Source organism: Lactuca serriola, chromosome 5 (genome assembly GCF_051521515.1).
Source record: "Lactuca serriola cultivar US96UC23 chromosome 5, Lser_US96UC23_V15, whole genome shotgun sequence".
Lineage (NCBI taxonomy): Eukaryota > Viridiplantae > Streptophyta > Magnoliopsida > Asterales > Asteraceae > Lactuca > Lactuca serriola.
This window is the reverse complement of record NC_136412.1, coordinates 75,775,955-75,797,058: the sequence shown is the minus strand read 5'-3', so window position 1 is coordinate 75,797,058 and position 21,104 is coordinate 75,775,955. Positions and strand designations below refer to the sequence as shown.

At 35.5% G+C, this 21,104-nt stretch overlaps 1 protein-coding gene across 1 annotated transcript; it reads right to left on the bottom strand.

Moving 5' to 3' along the window:
- Positions 1-7,540: 7,540 nt before the first annotated feature.
- On the bottom strand, positions 7,541-20,865 carry LOC145052640 (pleiotropic drug resistance protein 1-like). Its single transcript, XM_079000493.1, has 23 exons — positions 20,448-20,865; positions 20,247-20,367; positions 19,541-19,629; positions 18,976-19,060; positions 18,701-18,860; positions 18,290-18,366; positions 17,835-17,888; positions 17,243-17,635; positions 16,235-16,516; positions 15,779-16,095; positions 14,433-14,593; positions 14,248-14,351; positions 13,826-13,982; positions 13,618-13,719; positions 13,361-13,524; positions 12,365-12,697; positions 11,981-12,271; positions 11,506-11,589; positions 10,247-10,380; positions 9,942-10,169; positions 9,677-9,848; positions 8,679-8,933; positions 7,541-8,050 (listed from the first exon to the last, which is right to left on the bottom strand). Exons 1-23 carry the CDS (start codon positions 20,753-20,755, stop codon positions 7,793-7,795), a joined length of 4,329 nt encoding a protein of 1,442 aa, XP_078856619.1. The 5' UTR covers positions 20,756-20,865; the 3' UTR covers positions 7,541-7,792.
- Positions 20,866-21,104: the final 239 nt, after the last annotated feature.

Here is a 21,104-nt window from a genome sequence, read left to right as displayed (position 1 = left end):
TGTGAAAGGTTTCACACAAACCCCAGGGGTTGACTATGATGAAACTTTCTCACCAGTAGCCAAGATCAAATCTATCAGGATATTGCTCGCCATAGCTGCCTTTCATGACTATGAAATCTGGCAGATGGATGTTAAGACTGCCTTCCTTAATGGGAAGTTGGCTGAGGATGTTTACATGAATCAGCCAGAGGGTTTTGTCGATGCAAAGTTTCCCAATAGAGTGTGTAAGCTTGAGAAATCCATTTATGGATTGAAACAAGCATCTCGCAGTTGGAATCTTTGCTTCCATGAGAAAGTCAAAGAGTTTGGTTTCTCTAGAAGTGAAGATGAGTTTTGTGTGTATATCAAGGCTAGTGGGAGTATAGTAACTTTTCTGGTGTTATATGTCGATGACATATTACTCATTGGTAACGACGTTCCAACCTTGAATGAAGTTAAGTCTTGTCTTGGAAAGTGTTTTGGCATGAAAGACCTTGGAGAAGCTGCCTATATTCTTGGGATTAGGATATTAAGAGATAGAAAGAAGAGACTAATTGGACTTAGTCAGAGCACACACTTGGATAAGGTACTAAAGAGGTTTAGTATGGAAAATTCCAAGAAGGGAGAGCTGCCTATCCAGAGCAACACAAAATTGAGTAAGACTCAATGCCCTAGTACAGGCGAGGAAATAGCAGACATGAGTCGTGTACCTTATGCTTCTGCTGTTGGATCGATCATGTACGCTATGACATGTACTCGCCCTGATGTGGCCTTTGCTTTGAGCATGGTCAGTCTCTATCAGGGAAACCCGGGTAGAGCTCATTGGACAACAGTAAAGAATATACTCAAGTATTTGCGAAGAACGAAGGACTGGGTCCTTGTACTTGGTGGCAATGATACTTTGAGAGTAGATGGTTACAGTGATGCCAGTTTTCAAACGGATAGAGATAACTTCCGTTCTCAATCTGGCTGGGTATATCTGCTGAATGGAGGAGCAGTTACATGGAAAAGTTCCAAGCAAGATACGGTGGCTGATTCTACTTGTGAATCAGAGTACATAGCAGCAAGTGAAGTGTCTAAAGAAGCAGCTTGGTTGAGGAACTTCATCGGGGATCTTGGAGTTGTTCCAACCATCCAGGAGCCTATGGAACTGTTCTGCGATAATGAGGGAACGGTTGCCTTAACTAAGGAACCCAGAGACCATGGTAAAACCATACATATTGACAGAACGTACCATTTCATCAGGCATAGAGTAGAAGAAGGCCATCTTGTTGTAAAGAGGGTATCATTTGAAGATAACCCAGCAGACCCCCTCACAAAGGGTCTGAGTAGGGTTAAGCATATTCAGCATGCTCGGAGCATAGGTCTGAAAGATGATATTAGTTTTAGTAGTTAGATTAGTTTTGTCCTGAAACTTGTAACAAAGTAAATGTAATTGACTTTTGGTGATTAAATAATAAAGTATTATTTATGGGTTTACTACCTTTTGTTAATTGTTTATTGTTGTGTTTCATATTTTGCATGTTTTACTTCCCGAATAATATGATTGTTCAAACTCCACATTCGCTCGTACTTTTGGAAGTAAGTAGTGTATTAAGACTGTCATGAATTGGATTGCAGATTGTCTAAGGATAGACATGGCAATAGAATTGCTGCAATGTTTATGAGTACTCAGAGAGTGAGATTTGAGTATTGGATAAACCCACGCTCAGAGTATTACTTCATGGAATTCATCATGAGTAATAATGAGACGATAATATCTATAATCTTGGAACAGAGATATATGAGTTGTAATTTGCAAGTCGGCTATACATTGGTAATACGAAAACGCATCAGTAACTTGGTGTTATAAAATGTATTGTCATGTATGGTTTGATGAGTAAAAGATACAAGCATATGAGTCAATGTTTATTCGTTCGTTTTGCCCTAATGGGAAAAACGATATCTGTGGGCCCCTCGATGATTTGGTGTTGACTTTTGTGTTGGGCCCAGGACTGAATTGATGTGTTCGATTAGAAGTCCTATATCATCACAAATCAGGAATCGGGAAACATAGATTCTGGACAAAAGAGATTGATTACATTCCATGTCTTTTTTTGGGGATATCTAGTAGAACGAAGGATTATATGATCACTTATCTTAGGACACGTAACTGACTGGGTCAGAGTTCGGCATCAACTTTTTGGAAGCTACAATTTGCTGGTCAAATTTAGAAGTCATACTAGCAATTATAGTTACAGACTTATCCAAGTGGGACACTGTTGGATTAGGTGTCTAAGCCCATAACTATAATTGGTATGTACTTGAATTGATAGCAGCACAATCCTTTTGGGTTGCCCTCAAACCTAGCAACCAGACAAGGAAATTATGAAAGGAGAGATATTAATTTATTATAAAATTAATAAATTAATATAAATGAATTTATTAATATGTTAAAAGACTAATATATTAATAAGAAATCATTATGTTTGATTAATTGTTAGCCAGAAATTAATTGGAATTAATTTTGGGGTTAAAAGAATTAATTATAAAGTGCAGGGACTAGTTTGCAATTAACTGATAGTTGAATGGAAGGTTCCAGAACCCCCTTGGAAGGAGGTGGACGAAAACCCTAGGGGAAACCCTAGAGAATTCTTCCAAGGGGTCCAAGATAAGGCCCTTGGGTTTTGCTTAGGCCTTAAGTAAAGGATAACTAGGGTTTCCCCTAAACCCTAGATCCTTCAACTATTTAAGGAGCCTCCTGGTTCACATTTACACACACTGATTTCTTTGGAAGAAACCCTGGCCGAATTGCATACTCCCTCCCCTCTCTCCTTTACTTTCCTTCTTGCTAGTTTGGGTGTGATTCCATTAGAGGCATTACACTTGTGGTGCTAAGCTTCCAAGAAGATCAAGATCAAGATCAAGATCAAGATCAAGGGAATTGTCAATTGTTTGCTATAACAATTGAAAGGTACGTAAGTCTTAACCCTAGTTTATGAATTTCGAAAATGGTCACCTCCTCTAGGGTTCTTGTTTTGCAATTCAAAGTTGTATGTTCAATAGTTAAAACATAGATCCAAAGTAGGTTGCATGTGAACTTAGGAATTGTTTTCTAGTTTATTCGTTTTACCTAAAACCTATCAATTTTCACGTCCAAAAATTTCATTTTTGATTAAGTGATTTGCAAAACATTTGTAACAAAATATCATCCGATCATATCATTTAATAAAAACATGTCTCGTATCTGAAAACTGAATCGTAAAACATAATAATGTCAGAGTACAAATCCTAGAATAACTCATAGTGCGGAAAACAAAGAGTGTGTGTATGATGTGCCGCTACCGCACCAGCTCCATCCCCTTCGCTGAAGAGGTACCTGAAACCAAAACTGTAAACTGTAAGCACGAAGCTTAGTGAGTTCCCCCATCGTACCACATGACATACAATCTCATAGCATACATACTGCCGGGCAATTCTGGGGTGCTTGACCTACCCGGTACAACCATTCTGGGGTGCCGACCTACCCGTACGGCCATTCTGGGGGTGCCGACCTACCCGTGTTAAGCCATTCTGGGGTGCTGACCTACCCATGTCAAACCATTCTGGGGTGCTGACCTACCCGTCGGTCCTAACAACCGACCGTCGGGGACTATTCCACCCCTACTGCTACTATCACATATATCATAATATAAACATACAATCAGACATATCTGGGGTGTCCGAACTACCCTTCGGTCCTAACAACCGAACTTGGGGACTATTCCCCTCCTACTACCGCTATCACATATAACATATCATGCTAGCATATAGCATATAATCGCATAATATCAGAGATATCTGGGGTGCCTGACCTACCCTTCGGTCCTAACAACCGAACTCTACTACTATCACATATAACATATCATGCCAACATATTACATATCAGGTAGCAGCAAACCTAGATGATATCACAAAGACAATCATCTAACATACAACTCTTACTGGTAGGCCGACATTGTGGCCGTAGACCCACCGCTACTAGAAGGTAACTCACCTCGTAGTAGCTGCTGATTTGTGCGGGAATCCTCTGACTGCTGCCGTTGCTGCTCCGGAAATCCTTCGGCTATAATTCCCACAAAACACTTAGTCATACACTGCTAACTGTTCTTAGGGTAAAATGACCATTTTACCCCTTACCAAATCAAAGACAAAGTCAACTTCTAGTTGACCCGACTCGCCGAGTTGGCTCTCCAACTCGCCGAGTCCCTATCCTTCCATTTGTCCTTATACCCGTCTCTACTCGTCGAGTTAGGCGATGAATCGACGGGGTTTCCTTCTAAATGAACATCGACTGAATCCTCCTCCGACTCACCGAGTTGTATGAACAACTCGTCGAGTTCATCTTCAACTGATACACAGGTCCTGTCCTTGACTCGTCGAGTTATATGAACAACTCATCGAGTTCATCTTCATCCTTAAGAAGATTTCCTTGGACTCGCCGAGTTTGCTCATGCACTCGCCGAGTCCCATGAACTTCCAGAATAATGGCTTAGTCCAGAACGTTGGGTCACTCCCCGGGACCCCGTAAAACCTTTCCACACTCAACTGGGTCCTTATGACCCTCAACTGATATGGGACATAAACCTTGGACTCACCGAGTCCAAGAATGGACTCGTCGAGTTGGTCACATCCTCTTACTAAATCTTCGATTTCTGGTGTACTACCCTTGATCAAAAGATAGGTCTATGCTTCTACAATCGATCTAGCAAGTAAAGTTACAACCTTTACATGCTTGCATGGGACTTTGAGCTCAAAAAGCCCTAAAACAATCTCTTACAATGCATGGGGCCTTCTTTGAGTGCAAGAGCCACTCCTTTCTACCTTGTAACCCCTCTAAGGGCCTAGATCTAAAACATCAACCCCTAACCATGCTTGCAATCAAGGTTGGTGACCAAAATGGCTTAGAAAAGCCCTAGAACTCCACAAAATGGGATCTATCAAAAGAACAAACAATGTATAGACTTTATACCTTCTGAAGACTGCAAATGATGCTCAAAATCGGATCCTTCTAGCCTCCTCTTGATCCTTCAAGCTTTTCCTTCCTTCCTTGGGTCACAAAACCACCAAAATCACTCCAAATGCCTTAGATTGCTTCAATAACGGCTAGGGTTTGCTATGGGGGTCTTCTGGGAGCAAATGGGACGAAGGAGGCCGAGTTAAGGTGTTTAAATAGGGTGCAAACCCTCGGGTTAGGGTTTTTGTCCAGACAGGGCCTACTCGCCGAGTCCGGGACCCGACTCGTCGAGTCCACTGCTTAAACCCCGTGTCTCATCCGGCTTCTACTCGCCGAGTTGGTCCTTCAACTCGCCGAGTCCAAGGCCAAAATACAAAATTATTAATAAAAGAATACGTACCAAGAACTAGGTGCTACACTAGCATATGTGGTAGATACGCGGGCCAGGGATCAGATTTTAGTTTCAGAGGTTCCAGTAGTCAGGCAGTTTGCTGATATATTTTTGGAGGAGTTACCAGGGATACCTCCGGAGAGGCAGGTTGAGTTTCGGATCGACCTGGTGCCGGATGCGGCCCCTATCGCCAAGGCGTCGTATTGATTGGCGCCACCAGAGATGCAAGAGTTGTCATCACAGCTGTAGGAACTACTGGGCAAGCAGTTCATTTGTCCAAGAAGTCCCATGTGGGGAGCGCCGATACTCTTCGTCAGGAAGATGGATGGTTCGCACTGGATATGCATTGATTATAGGGAGTTGAAATGACGATGAAGCACCGTTATCCACTCCCGAGGATAGATGATCTCTTTGATCAGTTACAGGGTGAATCTTGGTTTTCCAAGATAGACTTGAGGTCTGGGTATCATCAGGTCCGGGTCAGAGAGGAGGACGTGGAGAAGACCGCGTTTCGCCCATGACATCCTTACAGGTTTATGTATGCATGGCTTATGTGATATATGTAGCTTTTATAGCTAATAGGTTATGTGATATGTGGATTGTGTGTGTGGTGTGCTTTGGGGGAACTCACTAAGTTTCGTGCTTACATGATTGTTTATGGTTTCAAGTATCATTGTTTTGGAAAGGAAGAGCTCAGATTGATCGCAGTGCATACACCTATGATTTCTGCAATGAATGATTTTGGGATGACCTCTGATAAATGTTTTACTTAATGATGATTTGAAATGTTTGAAATAAATGATATCAATGTTTAGCTATATTAAAAATGAAATTTTTACCCTTGATTTTTGGGTCTTTAAAGTTACTTTAATATGGAATGCTTGACGTATTTATCAATAATTTTTACGTTGCAATATAACTTTTGATTTTTGTGATGGAACATAGTCATGGAAAATTGCTAAATTTTGAAAATTATAGTTTAGAAATTTATTTATTTATTTATTATGTTTCACAATTAGCATTTAAACAATTACCTTTTTTTAATGTAATTTTACATATTTCAAAAGCTTCCGGCTACTTTCGCGAAACACTCATATAACAAATAAATGCTACAACTTTCAGCTTGTAGCTATCGACTTTACAACCTCCTAATTAAGCACTTAATCTCTTAAGTCACAGGTTATGAGTAACCTCAGATCTGGTTCTTCTAAGTGACTTAATGGATAAAATTTCCAAATTTATCTATTTCAATGAACCACTTAAACTAAAACTCAAACACTAACTCTCTAGAATATCAAAATAGCCAAGAACTTGTGCATGGCTCAAAGGAAATCCATGCATACACCATTTTCTACTCTCAAATGGAGAGAAGACTACTAAATCCTTGATGTCGATGATTTTATCTATAATTTTTACGTTGCAATATAACTTTTGATTTTTGTGATGGAACATAGTCATGGAAAATTGATGTCGATGATGAAAATTATAGTATAGAAATTTATTTATTTATTTATTATGCTTCACAATTAGCATTTAAACAATTGCCTTTTTTTAATGTAATTTTACATATTTCAAAAGCTTTCGGTTACTTTCGCGAAACACTCATATAACAAATAAAAGCTACAAATTCCAGCTTCTAGCTATCGCCTTGACAACCTCCTAATTAAGCACTTAATCTCTTATCTCATAAGTTACTCATAACCTGAGATTTGGTTCTTTTAAGTGACTTGGATATTCTAAGCGACTTAATGGATAAAGTTTTCAAATTTAGGTAAATGTTCTCTCTATCTCCTTTATCATTTTTTCTTCTTCTTTGTCTGTGGCCATGGGTAAGAAGCTTACTAGGTCAAAATCTAGGGTAGAAGGTCCAATATTTTTCGGTTTCACTAATCTGGGTATATTGGCCCAAGATGAGAGTGAAACTTATTATTTTTTGAAAATTAGGATTAAATCACTTCAATCGGAGATAATTCCCCATGAGAATAATGTTTAAGGCTACTGATATTCAATTGAAGCCTAATTTCGTGTCTCCTTCTTGGATCTGTTTCTACAAGTTTCCCTTTTCCATTGTGGTTACCCATTTTTTTTCATTATATTCCACCATGCAAAACAAACTTCCTTTTCCATTCCAATAGAATGAACATTTCTACTCCTTCCTCAAATTCTATTATACCAAAGACTAAAAGAAACTACTGTAAAGTCTGTAACATGCACAAAATTTATGTAGTGCAAATTGTTAAAACATTTGTCCTTCCCTTGATATAAATACATAAAAGCATGAATATTTTAGTTCTCTTGAGCCTTGATTCAAAGCTCAGTTAATCACCAGTATTAAACCACATCGAATTGTGTAAAAGAAATAATTTAAAATTTCTTTGTTGTGTCTTCTGGCGATCTTTTAAGAAATGACCTGATTTTTGGACTTTATGGCTTTGATGATCCTTTTATTACCGTGTTTGAAAGTTAAATGCCTTGATAGAGTATGCAAAAATGAACCCAAATAGGACAGCAAATCCGATATTAATTATAGCAACATACCCTAAAAAGTCATAGTCAAACCCAAAATAATTGCTGACAAACTCTGAAACCGTTTCACCCGATTCTAGCTTGTCTTTCATATCTCCAAATTGGGAAACAACTAATCCGTATAGTGTCCAAGCAACAGGACATATATAGTAGTACCACCTCCACCATATGGGTATCCTCTGGGGTAAACAGGTAAAATGGTAAAATGATGTTAGTATATTTGTAAAAGAAACTAGATAAAGGGTAAATTTGTCATTTTCATCTTAAACAATCATTAGGATTTTTCAAAATAGGTTAATATCAACAAAAGCCACCGCACTTTGTTTATTTTTTTGGTTTAACCACCAAAATAATTTTTTTTTTTTTCTGAAGACCACCACATAAAATTTTAAATTCTATAAAACGGTTGGAATTTGTGCCATTTAACCATTCTAATATTTTTTTTTTATGATTTAACCACTATAACTTTGATGTTTTTTCCAAGAAAACCACCTTTAAGTAGAAATATATTCTTCCAATTCTTGTTTGTAGCTCATTACAATAAAAAAACTCATCATGGTTGTTTTAAAAAAATAAACTCTCAGTGCTAAAACAAGAAAAAAAATTTCTTTTAGTGTTTAAAGAAAAAAAAAACCCAAAGTACAGTGGTTTTTATAGTTTTTGGCCTTCAAAATGAAGACCAAAAATTTCGAAAGCCTTCATTTAGGACAGAAATTGTAAAGCGAAAGTTTAGGTTCCAAAAGTGAAAAAAATATAAAACTTATGGGCTATTTTTGTAATTTACTCAAAAAACAATTCTATACTTACTGTCCATGGAACAATGAACCCGGAGAAAAGATTCCACAGTGCAAAAAAAGCAGATGCGATTATAGCAGCGATGTTGTGGTTAGGTGTGACTGCAACTGTCATCATCCCATAAAATGTGAAGTAGAGTAATGTGAAGAACATAAAGAAGAGTTGCCAAAAGAATTTCACTATTGTCCACTCGTATCCAATCATCGCGTATACAATAATCCCGTATACAATTGTTTGAACAAAAATATATGGTATCTCAATCATAACCTGCATAACATAATTACATCTATAAGTAACAAATTTATTTCTTATTGTCCTTCTAGTTTATATGAATATTACTTTTATTTTTAATCAGATAGAATGGAATGAGTTATTACATTCTATTTTCATGATCATGTTGCATGTAGGAATGTAATGATTTTTCATATGAATTTTATATATTAATTATCTGAAAATATAAGCTCTATTCTATACATTAGTTTACGTTTAATTAAAGAACTTTGATATAAAAAACCAAACATCTAACCCTATAAAAGCCTATTTAACCTCAAATAAGTCGTAATAGAAATAAATATTGTTTTTATTTGAAAAAATAAAACTCTAATTTCATGAAAATTATTTTTTCTTAAAAAATTACATAAATAAAAATATGTTACATTGCAAATTATCATTCTATTCCATGATGGAAAAAAACAAACAACCGTCATTAAGGAATGAAAATCCACAAAAATGAACCATTTCAGCACCTTACCTAATTCAATAATACCAAACACTACCTTAATCTACTTATCAGAGACAACACTAAATCTAGTAAGCTATATATCAGTTTTTTCATTTTGACTTAATGTTGAAAAATAACTTAATATATAAAGTAAGAGAATGAAGACTTTCCCCATTAAGCCCTAACTTTTCACAATTTTTCTCATTTATTTTTGTCTTTCCATTTCCCTAAATATGACATCATTTTCTCAAATATTTTTATAACACCATTTATTCAGACAACACTTTACCTGTCCAAAAGCATATGGAAAAGCCGAGTACATCCCAGCAGCTCTTTCCCTATAAAAAACCGTTCTTTCAATAGACACAACAGGCTGCACGGATACCGCATTTTGTACTCCAATATATGTTACAGCAGCATACATAGAACCCATCGCATTAAACAGATCTTGTTGTTTTTCCCTATATCCAATAGTTTCTATAGTCAGAATCAAGCAAATTAAAAGATATTTTTAATTCAAGGTTTCCCCCTTTTCGCCTCATCTTTCTTTTTACCTTTTCGACCCCATATCCCAAAAGATTGTCCCAAACATCAGCGCGATAAATGTTGTGAACAAAAACCTTACAGCAGTGTATGGTGGATTCCGCCAATATGACCAATGTTGTTTCCATAGACATGCTATACACTGTGTCCAAAAAGATTGGGAATATTGTGTACGAAAGTGTATATCAGTGGAGCCAGGTGGCGGTTGGCTGTTTCCGTTTATCACTTCCTTATTTCTCCTAAATTAGTAACCAAAAGTCAACACCAAATGTCAAGAAAGTCAACATAAGAGTGTAGATAGGTGGAATCACCCTACTTGTATAGATCTGAGTTTTTGTATATTTCAGCAAAGTCAACACCTAAAGCTGATTCTTGTGCTTCTGAGGTCACCTCCAACATCCATGTTGCCGGATTGTAACCATCTTTAATTTTGTTCACTCCATCAATCTCCTAAAATCATGATTAGTTATTGATGTTATTTTTGAATAAAAGATATAGATGCTCCATTTGTTAAACAGTACATGATTGACATAGACTAAGTGGCTGTTTCTTTTTGACTTGATAGGGACATATATATATATATATATATATATATATATATATATATATATATATATATATATATATATATATATATATATATATATATATATATATATATATATTGAGAGAGAGAGAGTCAGGTTCTTTTGAGAACCAAAGATTTGTGAGAACATATGAACTCATAATCAACTCATTATTTTTCAACACGAAAAACACCAATCTTCTCCAAATGGTGCATCTAAGCCATATCTAGGCTAAAAAAAAAGATTTGACGTTTTTTTTTTTTTTTTTTTTTTGGTTTTCTTGTATGACTGCTGATGAGCACTATACGCAGTCATATATACTGTTGATTGCTCCATATGGCTGCTAATTGTGCACATCCGCAGTCCATATGATTGCTGATTATGCTCATTAGCAGTCCGTACAACTGCTGATTGTGTATACATGTAGATTTAGAAAATAAATAAAAAAAATTGTCAAATTTTTTTTGAGCCTAGATATGGCTTAGACGCACTATTAGGAGAAGATTTGTGTTTTTGGTGTTGAAAAATGATGAGTTGATTATGAGTTCGCAAGTTCACACGTTTTTTTTAGTTTTTACAATAACTCAGCCCTATGTATATAACCGTTTATTTTTTACTTAATGCATGTAAAAGGGTAAAATGGTCATTTTACTCGCATTCAGATTTCAAACAGTTCATTCGTTTTGTAAACGAAACAGTCTTTAAGACCAATGTCAATAGGACAAAATTGTAACTTTCAATGGGACATATCTCGTACATGTTAAAAAGACAATAATGCCCTTCGTAACTAGGGGCGGTTCCACTATGGTGCCCATAGTGGCCCCGGAAACCCCTGTTTTTTCGGACGCAATGTAAAAATTTTCGAATTTTTTATTTTTTCTACTATTTTGCCATTCCATAAAAAAACAGGTGCCGCCGTTAACACCTACTACGAAATCTTGCGTCCTCCCTTGTTCGTAACCCATGTAACAGACGTAGCTAGAAGGATTAAATACTGGTATGTACTCACCTCAAAGTACTTGATCAAATGACAAGAATGACGGCCTAATGGACCAAAGTATATCTCTTCACCTCCTCGTTTTAAAAGAAGTAGCTGCAAGTTGAAAATTCAGTATTTAGTTTTTTTTTTTCGTCTTCAATTAGCTAAATGCAGAAAAATACCAACGTACATTCGTTTCTTCTTATTATAACACTTTGCTTTCATTTCTTTTCTTATTAAGGCGTTGTACTTCAAAAAATTTACTTAATTTTAACATTGTACTTTAAGTTTTTCTTATTAGGGCATTATGCCATGAAAAATTTAGCCAATTATGGCAATGTAAAATACAACATTTATAACTGGTAGATTTCTCAAACTATAATGCTGTAATAGGGAGAAATGAATGCATGATGATATAATAAACAAACCAATAAAAATATGTTGCTATTTCTTGCATTTAACAGAAAACAAAACACCTTAAGTTTATCTGATCAAAAATTTATACCTCATCAAAAGCATCAAAAATGTCAATGCTTGGCTGATGTATCGTACACACCACAGTTCGACCTGTGTCAACAGTGTTTCTAACTGTTCTCATGACTATAGCCGCCGCCCTTGCATCCAATCCAGATGTCGGCTCATCCATAAAAATTATGGACGGATTTGCCACTAACTCAACTGCAATTGTGAGTCTCTTTCTTTGTTCTGTCGAAAGCCCATTCACACCCGGCAAACCCACAAGCGCTTTGCTTAGTGGAGTTAGCTCCACAAGCTCCATCACCTCCTCAATAAACATCTGAAAATCATAAGATGTAAATAATAAAAGTTAATTATAAAATAAAAACATTTATCCGCATCTTGTACTTTTCTCTCAATTAATTATTTTAACCTTTTTAGTTGGTGAATCAACTTCGGGAGGCAACCTTAGCCACGCGGAATACTGTAGGGATTCGGATACAGTGACATGTGGGGAATGAATATCGGTTTGCTCACAGTATCCGGATATGCGAGCAAATGTTTCTTGTTTCTTTGGGTACCCGGATATACTGATCCTTCCCTCGGTGTACCCACCCGTTTTTCGACCCGCTAAGACGTCCATTAAAGTAGTCTTACCAGCACCACTAATCCCCATTAGAGCTGTGAGAACCCCCGGCCTAAAACTACCACTAACACCCTTCAACAATTCTAGCTTGTCTTCTGGAACCCCTTGAGCTTTCATTTCCTGCAACATCATATTTAATTAGTATGAGAATGATGGAATTTTTGGGTTTTAGGAAATGTGGATGAGAACACAACAACTTTTAGGGCTATTTTCGATGATGAGTGAGAATGACATTTACGTCTTTTACATAGATGGAATTCCGTATTTTTTTGTATGAAAAAAAATTCTGTTTTTTTTATCTCATTCCCATATTTTACACCATTTATTTTGTGTAAAATCACTCTAACCAAATCACTTCTTTCACTCAAATGGTGTTGGTGAATAGTAAAACACCAAATATGGTGTTAAAGTTTCTTTTGTACAATTTGGTCCTTCAACTTTGAAATTTATATTTATTTGGTGTTAGAATTTTACAATGATATTATGTGTGCCATATTTGTTATGTGTAATATTATATCATATAGATTAAATTTGATTTATCTGTTTCAAACTAATTTAAAAGATTTAAAACTTTTTAATAATTAAAATCAAAATTTAAATTTAAATAAAACACATAATTGACATATAAGGGTATTTTTGAAAATCCATTTAAGTTAGAAAAAAAGGAATACACCCATCATGTTCTTTTTGGTCTTAGAAAAAAATGTTAAAATGGGTAATTGTTTGATGTTCAGCTTTGTTTTTTCATTTCATTTCATACATAGCAAATGGGGTGTAAGTTACCTGAGGCATAGCCACCGAGTATCTGATTTCATCGAATGTGAGGGAAAGGGGAACAAAAGGTAGAACCATTCCACGCCTCTTTCTTTTTTCTGCTTCAATTATAGACGTGCCTACTCTTGTTGGCATTGACTTTGAGGATACACTTCTTGGAACTTCTTTTGTTTCTGCATATATTTATATTTTGTTTTTGTTGTTTTTTTTTTTTTTATGTTAACTTTACAAATCCAATGATCTATATTTAGTTGTTGATGACACACCTGATGAATCTCTCACTGATAATTCAATCGTGTCTCCTGTTTTTATAGCATTCCGTGCAGCCAATTCTTCCTTAGATAGAACTGCCTGAGGCTTCTCCAAGGCTGCATTAGATATAAAGTCATAATTCATTATAGGAATAAGTTTTTTACCTTTTTGGAGCTTACAATAATAATGATGGAGAATATAAGGTGTAATTTGAATCCTTACGGTTTAGGAAAGTGAGAGCCAAGATGTTGAAGATATTGAAGACAAACATATATCCAAGTAAAGCACCTACAGAGATCCAATACCATTTTGCTTCAATGAAAAGTCCCCTAGACTTAAGGACAGCAACACCTAATGTTTCTGTAGAGTTTGGTAAAACCTGAACACAAATTTACTCCATAAGCTTAAATAACGTATCTTATAAGCTTTATTTATTCTTTTTGTCCACTAAGTGTTGTCTGGATAAATGATGTTTAAAAATAACCGAGAAAATGACAGTACATTTGGGGAAATAGAAGAAAAAAAAAACAAATGAGGGAAATTTTGTATAAGGTTAGAACTTAATGAGGAAAGCCTCATTTTTAAGTCGATCTTTATATATTAAGTAAAAAAGAAACATTGTATGAGCTCAAATAAGGGCTTACTTGTCTCCAATCCTTTCCAAGGAATTCATTGACAGCCATACCATTCTGCCCATACATTAAAGGTGAAATCCAGTAGCCCCATGCCCACCAGCTCTTTATATCATCTATAGGTGCAACAAGAAGATGAAGTTATACAAATTTTATATATATATATATATATATATATATATATATATATATATTACCTCGGGCCAAGACGAATCCACCCAACACAAGAAATGCAAGAAATGAGAATGAGCCAATTGTGTTGGCAATAATGATATTCCGTCCTAATGCTGCTATGAAACGAAATACTGCTGAAGCCATCTGGTTAATGCATATGAGCAGAAGCATTTGTTTGAAAAACCTGCAATATATATGCGCAATAAAGTAGATGATTATGTTGTGTTTCTTACATGAGACATGACTAGACCGGACAAAAACCGACAAAATAGGATGAGACATGACAAGCTTTAAAAGCTAATTTTTTATAATGCAGATGAGGAGGACGTTCATGTCTTTTCCATAGATGACAGATCGAAAGGGAGTTCATGTCCCACCTTTTTGGTATGACAATAAGTTGCAAATTTTGTCCCATTGACAACACTCTAAATCTCTAGTACAAGGCCGTCCTATATGTTATGGCTGGCGTAACAAATGGGACCTTGGTTCATTTAAATGACCATTTTGTCCCTTGGCCCACTGATATTTTTTTTGATCAACTTTTTTAGGGACTAATTCCGCAAGGAAACTTGCTCAAAAGGGCAATTTTTCAAATTTATCGACATATGAACCAAAACCCGGAAAAAATGCAAACCACAAGGACCATTTTTGCAGTTTTATCTTAAAAATAACAAACCATGATAATATAGGAAATAGTTTAATTATAAACTAAAAAAAGATTACAAATTTCGTCCATGTGGTATACTCTTTCTTTTTCAAGGTTTCCTGCCTGAGCAAAATGGCCATTTAAAATCAACAATCAGACCAAAATCGTTTGGAAATATTGAGATACTAGGTGTGAGACTCGTGTACTACACGAGTTTTTTAAAAATAAAAGTTTTATATCAAGGTGTAAACATTAAATGTTTTTAATGTCTACTTCATTTCAAAGTTTAACAAAATATATTTTATTATATCTCAATTTTGACAATATTGTTTTATAATATTTCATTATTTTAATTATGTAACAAAAAAATCATAATAAATGTTTTTAGTGGTAGAAAAACCAAACTATTTATTATTATATTCATTTTATGAAGAAAAATATATTTACCTTAAATAATAAATGTTTTATTAACTATAGTGTTGATCTACACATTTAATATAATAAATACTTAACATATATAATAACAGACATGTGAAATTTAAGTAATTCAAAAACTCACATAATGACATGTGACAAAAATCTTGAGGAAATGATAAGCCGTAAAAACATTTTCATTTATTAGGATAGATGGACCAAAATTTCAATCTGATTCTTTTCGGGACCAAAACCAAAAATATGTGATAAACTGAGGGACCAAAATTAATTTACTCAACAAATCATTACCTTCCGGCATCTGGATCAAACCCTACGACATAATACGTCAAGATTACCCATACGGCAACTTCAAGAATCGTGACTGGGATCTTGAGGAACCATGTGGGTAGTGAGTATACCCATGCAGGATAGAATAGAAGGTCTCTTTGTTTGTAGAACACAGGAAGTTTTATAATACTTAAACCAAGCTCAGAGAATCCATTGAAAGTAATTGTGAGTAACGTGAAAAACATAGCACCCATGTAAACTGTTCCATCCAATATTGTTTTTTTTGGCATCTCAGTTTGTAGGAATAGTGTCATTGTTGTTGTAGCCAAAAACGTAAGCTGAAAAGTTAACATGTAAAGTACTTAAGAGTAATGAACACTGCAATTTGTGTTTGTCCATGCGAAAAAAGATGTAAATGCCCTTATCATAAAAAATACCCCTAGAAAGCTTATCATGCTTGTTTATTTAATTACTTACCTGTGTCATTTTGAATATATACACAAAGGAGTTTCTTTTCATAAGCAAGTATTCTCTAGATATGCAAGCTTTTAGCAATTCTTTTTTGCTAACACCATATTTTTTTGTAGTTAAAGCTGCAGGGTGACTCTTTGTTTTGTCAAATGCAACACCAAGTTCATCACCTAGTTTTCTTCCCACATGAAACAACCGAAATGCTTCTGAGAATTCTTGCACTGTAACAAAACTGTAAGCTTCATTTTTTCTTATCCAGTATTGCTCTTGATCTTTCTTTGATGTTACCTGTGGCATGAAACTAGCATTAGCTGAAAGTTCAATAACTCCAAAATGAAATTTATCAAAATAAAGGAACTTGAGGCCCCGTTTGTTACACCAGACTGGGACTAAAATTGGTATTAGTAGGACAAAAATGTCAAATTTTTGTCCCCCCCAAAAGGTGGATGGAAGTCACCATTCGTCTATCTTCTATGCAAAAGACGTAAATGCCCTCGACTTGTGTTAATGGGACAAACATGTAAAATTTTTGTGCCACCCTAAAAAGGTGGTGCAAGGTAGGAAAGGGTTTCACTCTCGATCTTTAGTCTGTGCAAAACACATGAATTCCCTACTCACCTTCCTCTTATAGCCCAAATGTCAAGGGGACAAAAAATTGCATTTTTTTTTTCTGTCCCACTCAGATAGGTGGAACATGGTTTGGACATGGACTCGTTTTCGATTTTTCATATATGCAAAAGACGTGAATACCCTCCTCATCCTCATCATAAAAAATAGCCCTAGAGAGCTTTTCTAGTCCCTTCTAGTCCAGTCCAATGAGACTAGGGCTAATGTCAATACGCACAAAGGTGGAACAAGGCGGGAGAGGGAGCTTGCTTTTGATCTTTCATCGGTGCAAAAGACACGAATGCCCTTCTCATACTTGTAATTTAAAGTATCCATGAAAAGCTTGTCTAGTCTGGTCTAGTCTAATCCTGTTCAGTGTAAGAAATGCAACCTAAAAGCTAATATTACTTCTTGTAAAAAATCGGCAACTGCTTTTCTCTCAGGACATTTGAAACCCATGTACTCAAAGAACTCAAGCACATTTTCTCTAGGACCTTGATACACGATTTGCCCATCTGCTAAAAGTATGACATCATCGAATAGGTCATAGGTTTCAGGTGCAGGTTGAAGGAGTGAGATGACAGAAGTTCCTTCAAGTATGTGAATTGATTGCCTAATTGAATTCACTATTTGGAACGTTGTTGAACTGTCTAAACCCGTTGATATCTCATCCATTAGCAACACTCTTGATGGCCCCACCATCATTTCGCCTGTTGTGACTCGCTTTTTTTGTCCCCCTGAAATGCCCCTGAACATTTCATCGCCTACTACAGTATCTGCACACACTTCAAGACCTAAAATCTGCATATGTGACATAAATACTGGAGCATTAGTTGTGTTTCCTCACATACTCACTTGTATTCGATACATTTTTAACATAACATATATCAATGGGACAAAAATTGCAACTTTTAGGAACTCTTTTTCGGTCTCTTGTATCCCTGAAAAGCTTGTCTTATTCATGTCCTGTGTAACAAATGTAGTATTCTTGAGCTATTACCTTGATAACATACTCGGTGACAACACTTGCCTCTTGTCCTTCTAGTGATGACGCCTAAAGAATTGATCAAGAAATATTGAAGATTAGATCAGGAAGCAGTGCATATAGTTCTTATGATGTTACTACTTATAACTAGAGGGTATAATTTCAAATATTTATGTCAAAATGAATTATATTTTAATGCTAATTAACGGGTCAAATGGATAAAATCAGAAAACAGCTAAAAGAGAATGGATATTAACTTAAAGTTTGAATCATCTTAAGGGAGATATACAACAAAAAAGAGAGAAAAAAAAAACATCATACTTATCGATTATCTACTAAACTATTGTCAATGGTGATTGAACCATTATACTTTTCCTCGCCATTTAGAGTTAAGAGGTTTAAGCACTAGAAAATAGAGTTAAGAGGCTGAATCAATAAAATGATGATGCTTTTCTGTATTTTCCCCTTACTTTCATGTAGATGTCAAGATCAGGATCAGGCTTGATGTTTGCTTCCTTTTCTCTTCTTGACAATTCTGCCAACATTTCTGAAAAAGAAACAATCTTATTTTACACAACACTTACTCCAAACATCATTTAAAAGGAAAAAATAGAAACATGCCCTAATTGGATACAACCGATTCCTGTCATGTGTAAATATATTAAAGTTTGTCAATTACTGTATTTTGTAGACACATGTTTATTTATGCCCCGTTTCACACAAAACAAATATACTGTGTGTGGGGTCCACCGGACTTGGACCAAGACTAAGTCAATGGAACAAAAAATTTCGATTTTTTACCCCACCCAAAAAGGTGGGACAATTATTTGCTCTTTATCATCTAAATAAAGCCCTAAAATTTTTGTAACAGATTTACGAACCATAATTTGCTCCAACTCCTTGGCATCTGGCTGAAAAAGCAAGTGTTTCTCTGACTGTCATTTCTCCAATATGAAGATCATATTGACTTATATAAGCAGATGTTCGTTGAGGGACAAATTCGTCCATTTCATGCCCATTGTATGTCACTCTTCCCGATACCTTTTGTAATGCATAAATGCAGTGTTTTCAGTTTCAAATTTTTTACATAAAGTAGCATGCATTACAAATACAATTTCAGATTAATGAAATGTTAAATTCGACTCTTTTGGCTTACTTGTAAATCTGACCCAAGTTTTCCAGCTAAAGCCAAAAGTAGTGTTGTTTTACCAGAGCTTGGTGGGCCTAACAGCAATGTCATTCTGTGGAATTCATCAGTGTTACTTCTCACATGCAAAAAGGAAAATAGCAATATACTTCCATACATTTGTATATTATAATATATTGTCATACTTAAAAAATTTAACTACTTGTAGCATTGTACTTCTATTTTTCTAATGTAAAATGCCTTAATAAGAAAAAAAAAGTGCTTGTAGCATGAAGAAATTGGATGCTATAATAGCCAAATATATAAAAGTATGTTTCTTGAATTTAGCCCTTAGAAAAACTGTTTATTAATATAATAATATAAAATAAGTTGCAAACACTCTATAGTAAACTTTCAGCAACTGTTTAGTTTTTTGTAATTTACTTGTTTGACCTATTATCAATAAAACATATCCCAAATTTGTAATTTACTTGTTTGACCTATTATCAATAAAACATATCCCAAATTACCCGGTTTTAGCATATAAACAGGTTGACATTGTCTTTAAAATGCAACCACTGCCGTACAAACTTACCTGCCAGACTTAATAATACCACTGACATCATGAAGGATTGGTAATGCTTTCTTTCTGCTGGGGAGTAGATGTAAATAATTTAAGGATCCCTGTGTTTGTAAGTAAGAGAGAATCAAAATTTAGTTATATATTGCTATTCAGAAAACATGGTCTTAATTTGAGAAACTAAGACTGTTGTCATTGAGCAAAAAAGCACTACTATTTTTTGTTCGAATTAAAAAGGTGGGACAAAGACTCGCTCTCTAACTCTTGTTTGTGCAAAAAAGATGTGATTGCCTTATCATCATCATCAAAAATAGCCTACAAAGCTTTCTACTGCTGTTTTTTGATCATCGAACAAGACAAGTTATATAGGACTATTTCCAATGACGAGAATAAGGACATTCTTGTCTTTTGCATAAAAGTGAAATCGAGAACAAACCATATATGGCATTTTTGGATGAGAGAAAATATACTGACATCGGTTATGGTACATGGTATTACCCGGGTATTCGGGTATTAGTACTGGGTTCTACCCACCGGTATCATAACCTGATGTTCCGATACCCGTTACCAGGTAGTACCGACCGGTACTGATATACCTACGGGTAGTACCGACCGGTACTGATATACCGAGTACCATACCGATACAGGGTACACTGGCAGTGCCCTGTATCGGTGTGGTCATGTAGAGTTGTGAACTACTAGAGGTGAAAGAAAGAAGAACCTCTAGGATGTTAACCAAGAAGTTGTATATAGTAGGTAAAGCTCTGCCACCAATATAAGCTTCCGCGTCGACATTCAGATGCTCAAACCGAACCTCAATAGTAGGAAGCCGAAGTCCAACTCTGAGAGAAAAACAATTAAAAAAATTAAAAAACCACCAACAAGAAAAAACACTTAAAAAAAGTCACTCAAAATTAATTACCGATCAATTCTTTCTCTAAGCTTCATCAAAAACTTTTCATTATCTTCCTCAGCTATCTTAACCAGCCTCTCCAACAGCTTCATTCTGTCAACCAATCCAAGATTCTTAACAATAATCTCTTTCGGGCTGCCTTTTTCTTGGGTCAGTATGCCTCTTTGTAACCGAAGATTTGTGGGCAGTCTCTCGATGGCTGCCCATTGTAATGCTTCTTCATCGTCTTCTTCACGTGAAGATCTTGAAAAGAAATCTCTTCCGCTGTTCCTCCATATGTTTGAACTGTTAACTCGTAATCCCTCCCTACCCTCCATGATAATTATTATTACCACATAGGTTTTAAGTTTTTCTCTTTTGTGCTTGAGCTTCACTATTTCTTTTTTCTTTTGCAGGAACCAAACATGGGAGCTGCTATACCCCCCTATGGGGATGTAGTCAATTAGTTCTCATCACAAACGTCACTATGATCTTTTGGATCTATTCTTTCTATTTTTATTATATTTATTTAAATAAACCTAAAATATAAAAAGGTACTTTATATATTATCTACGGGTCATTTTAGTAAGGTAAAAAATGTCCAAACCATTTACTAGGTCGACACGTATTCACATGCGGCGTACGTGCATGGAATGTAATATAAACTCGAATAAATAATCATACCCG

What these genes read in the sequence shown, in the direction of transcription:
- LOC145052640 (XM_079000493.1), bottom strand. Translation starts at nt 20,755, where the DNA reads ATGGAGGGTAGGGAGGGATTACGAGTTAACAGTTCAAACATATGGAGG. An exon ending in GGTATTATTAAGTCTGGCAG is followed by an intron (nt 19,061 to 19,540) that starts GTAAGTTTGTAC and finishes TGAATTCCACAG; the next exon opens with AATGACATTGCTGTTAGGCC. An exon ending in TGGATTCGTCTTGGCCCGAG is followed by an intron (nt 14,352 to 14,432) that starts GTAATATATATA and finishes TTGCACCTATAG; the next exon opens with ATGATATAAAGAGCTGGTGG.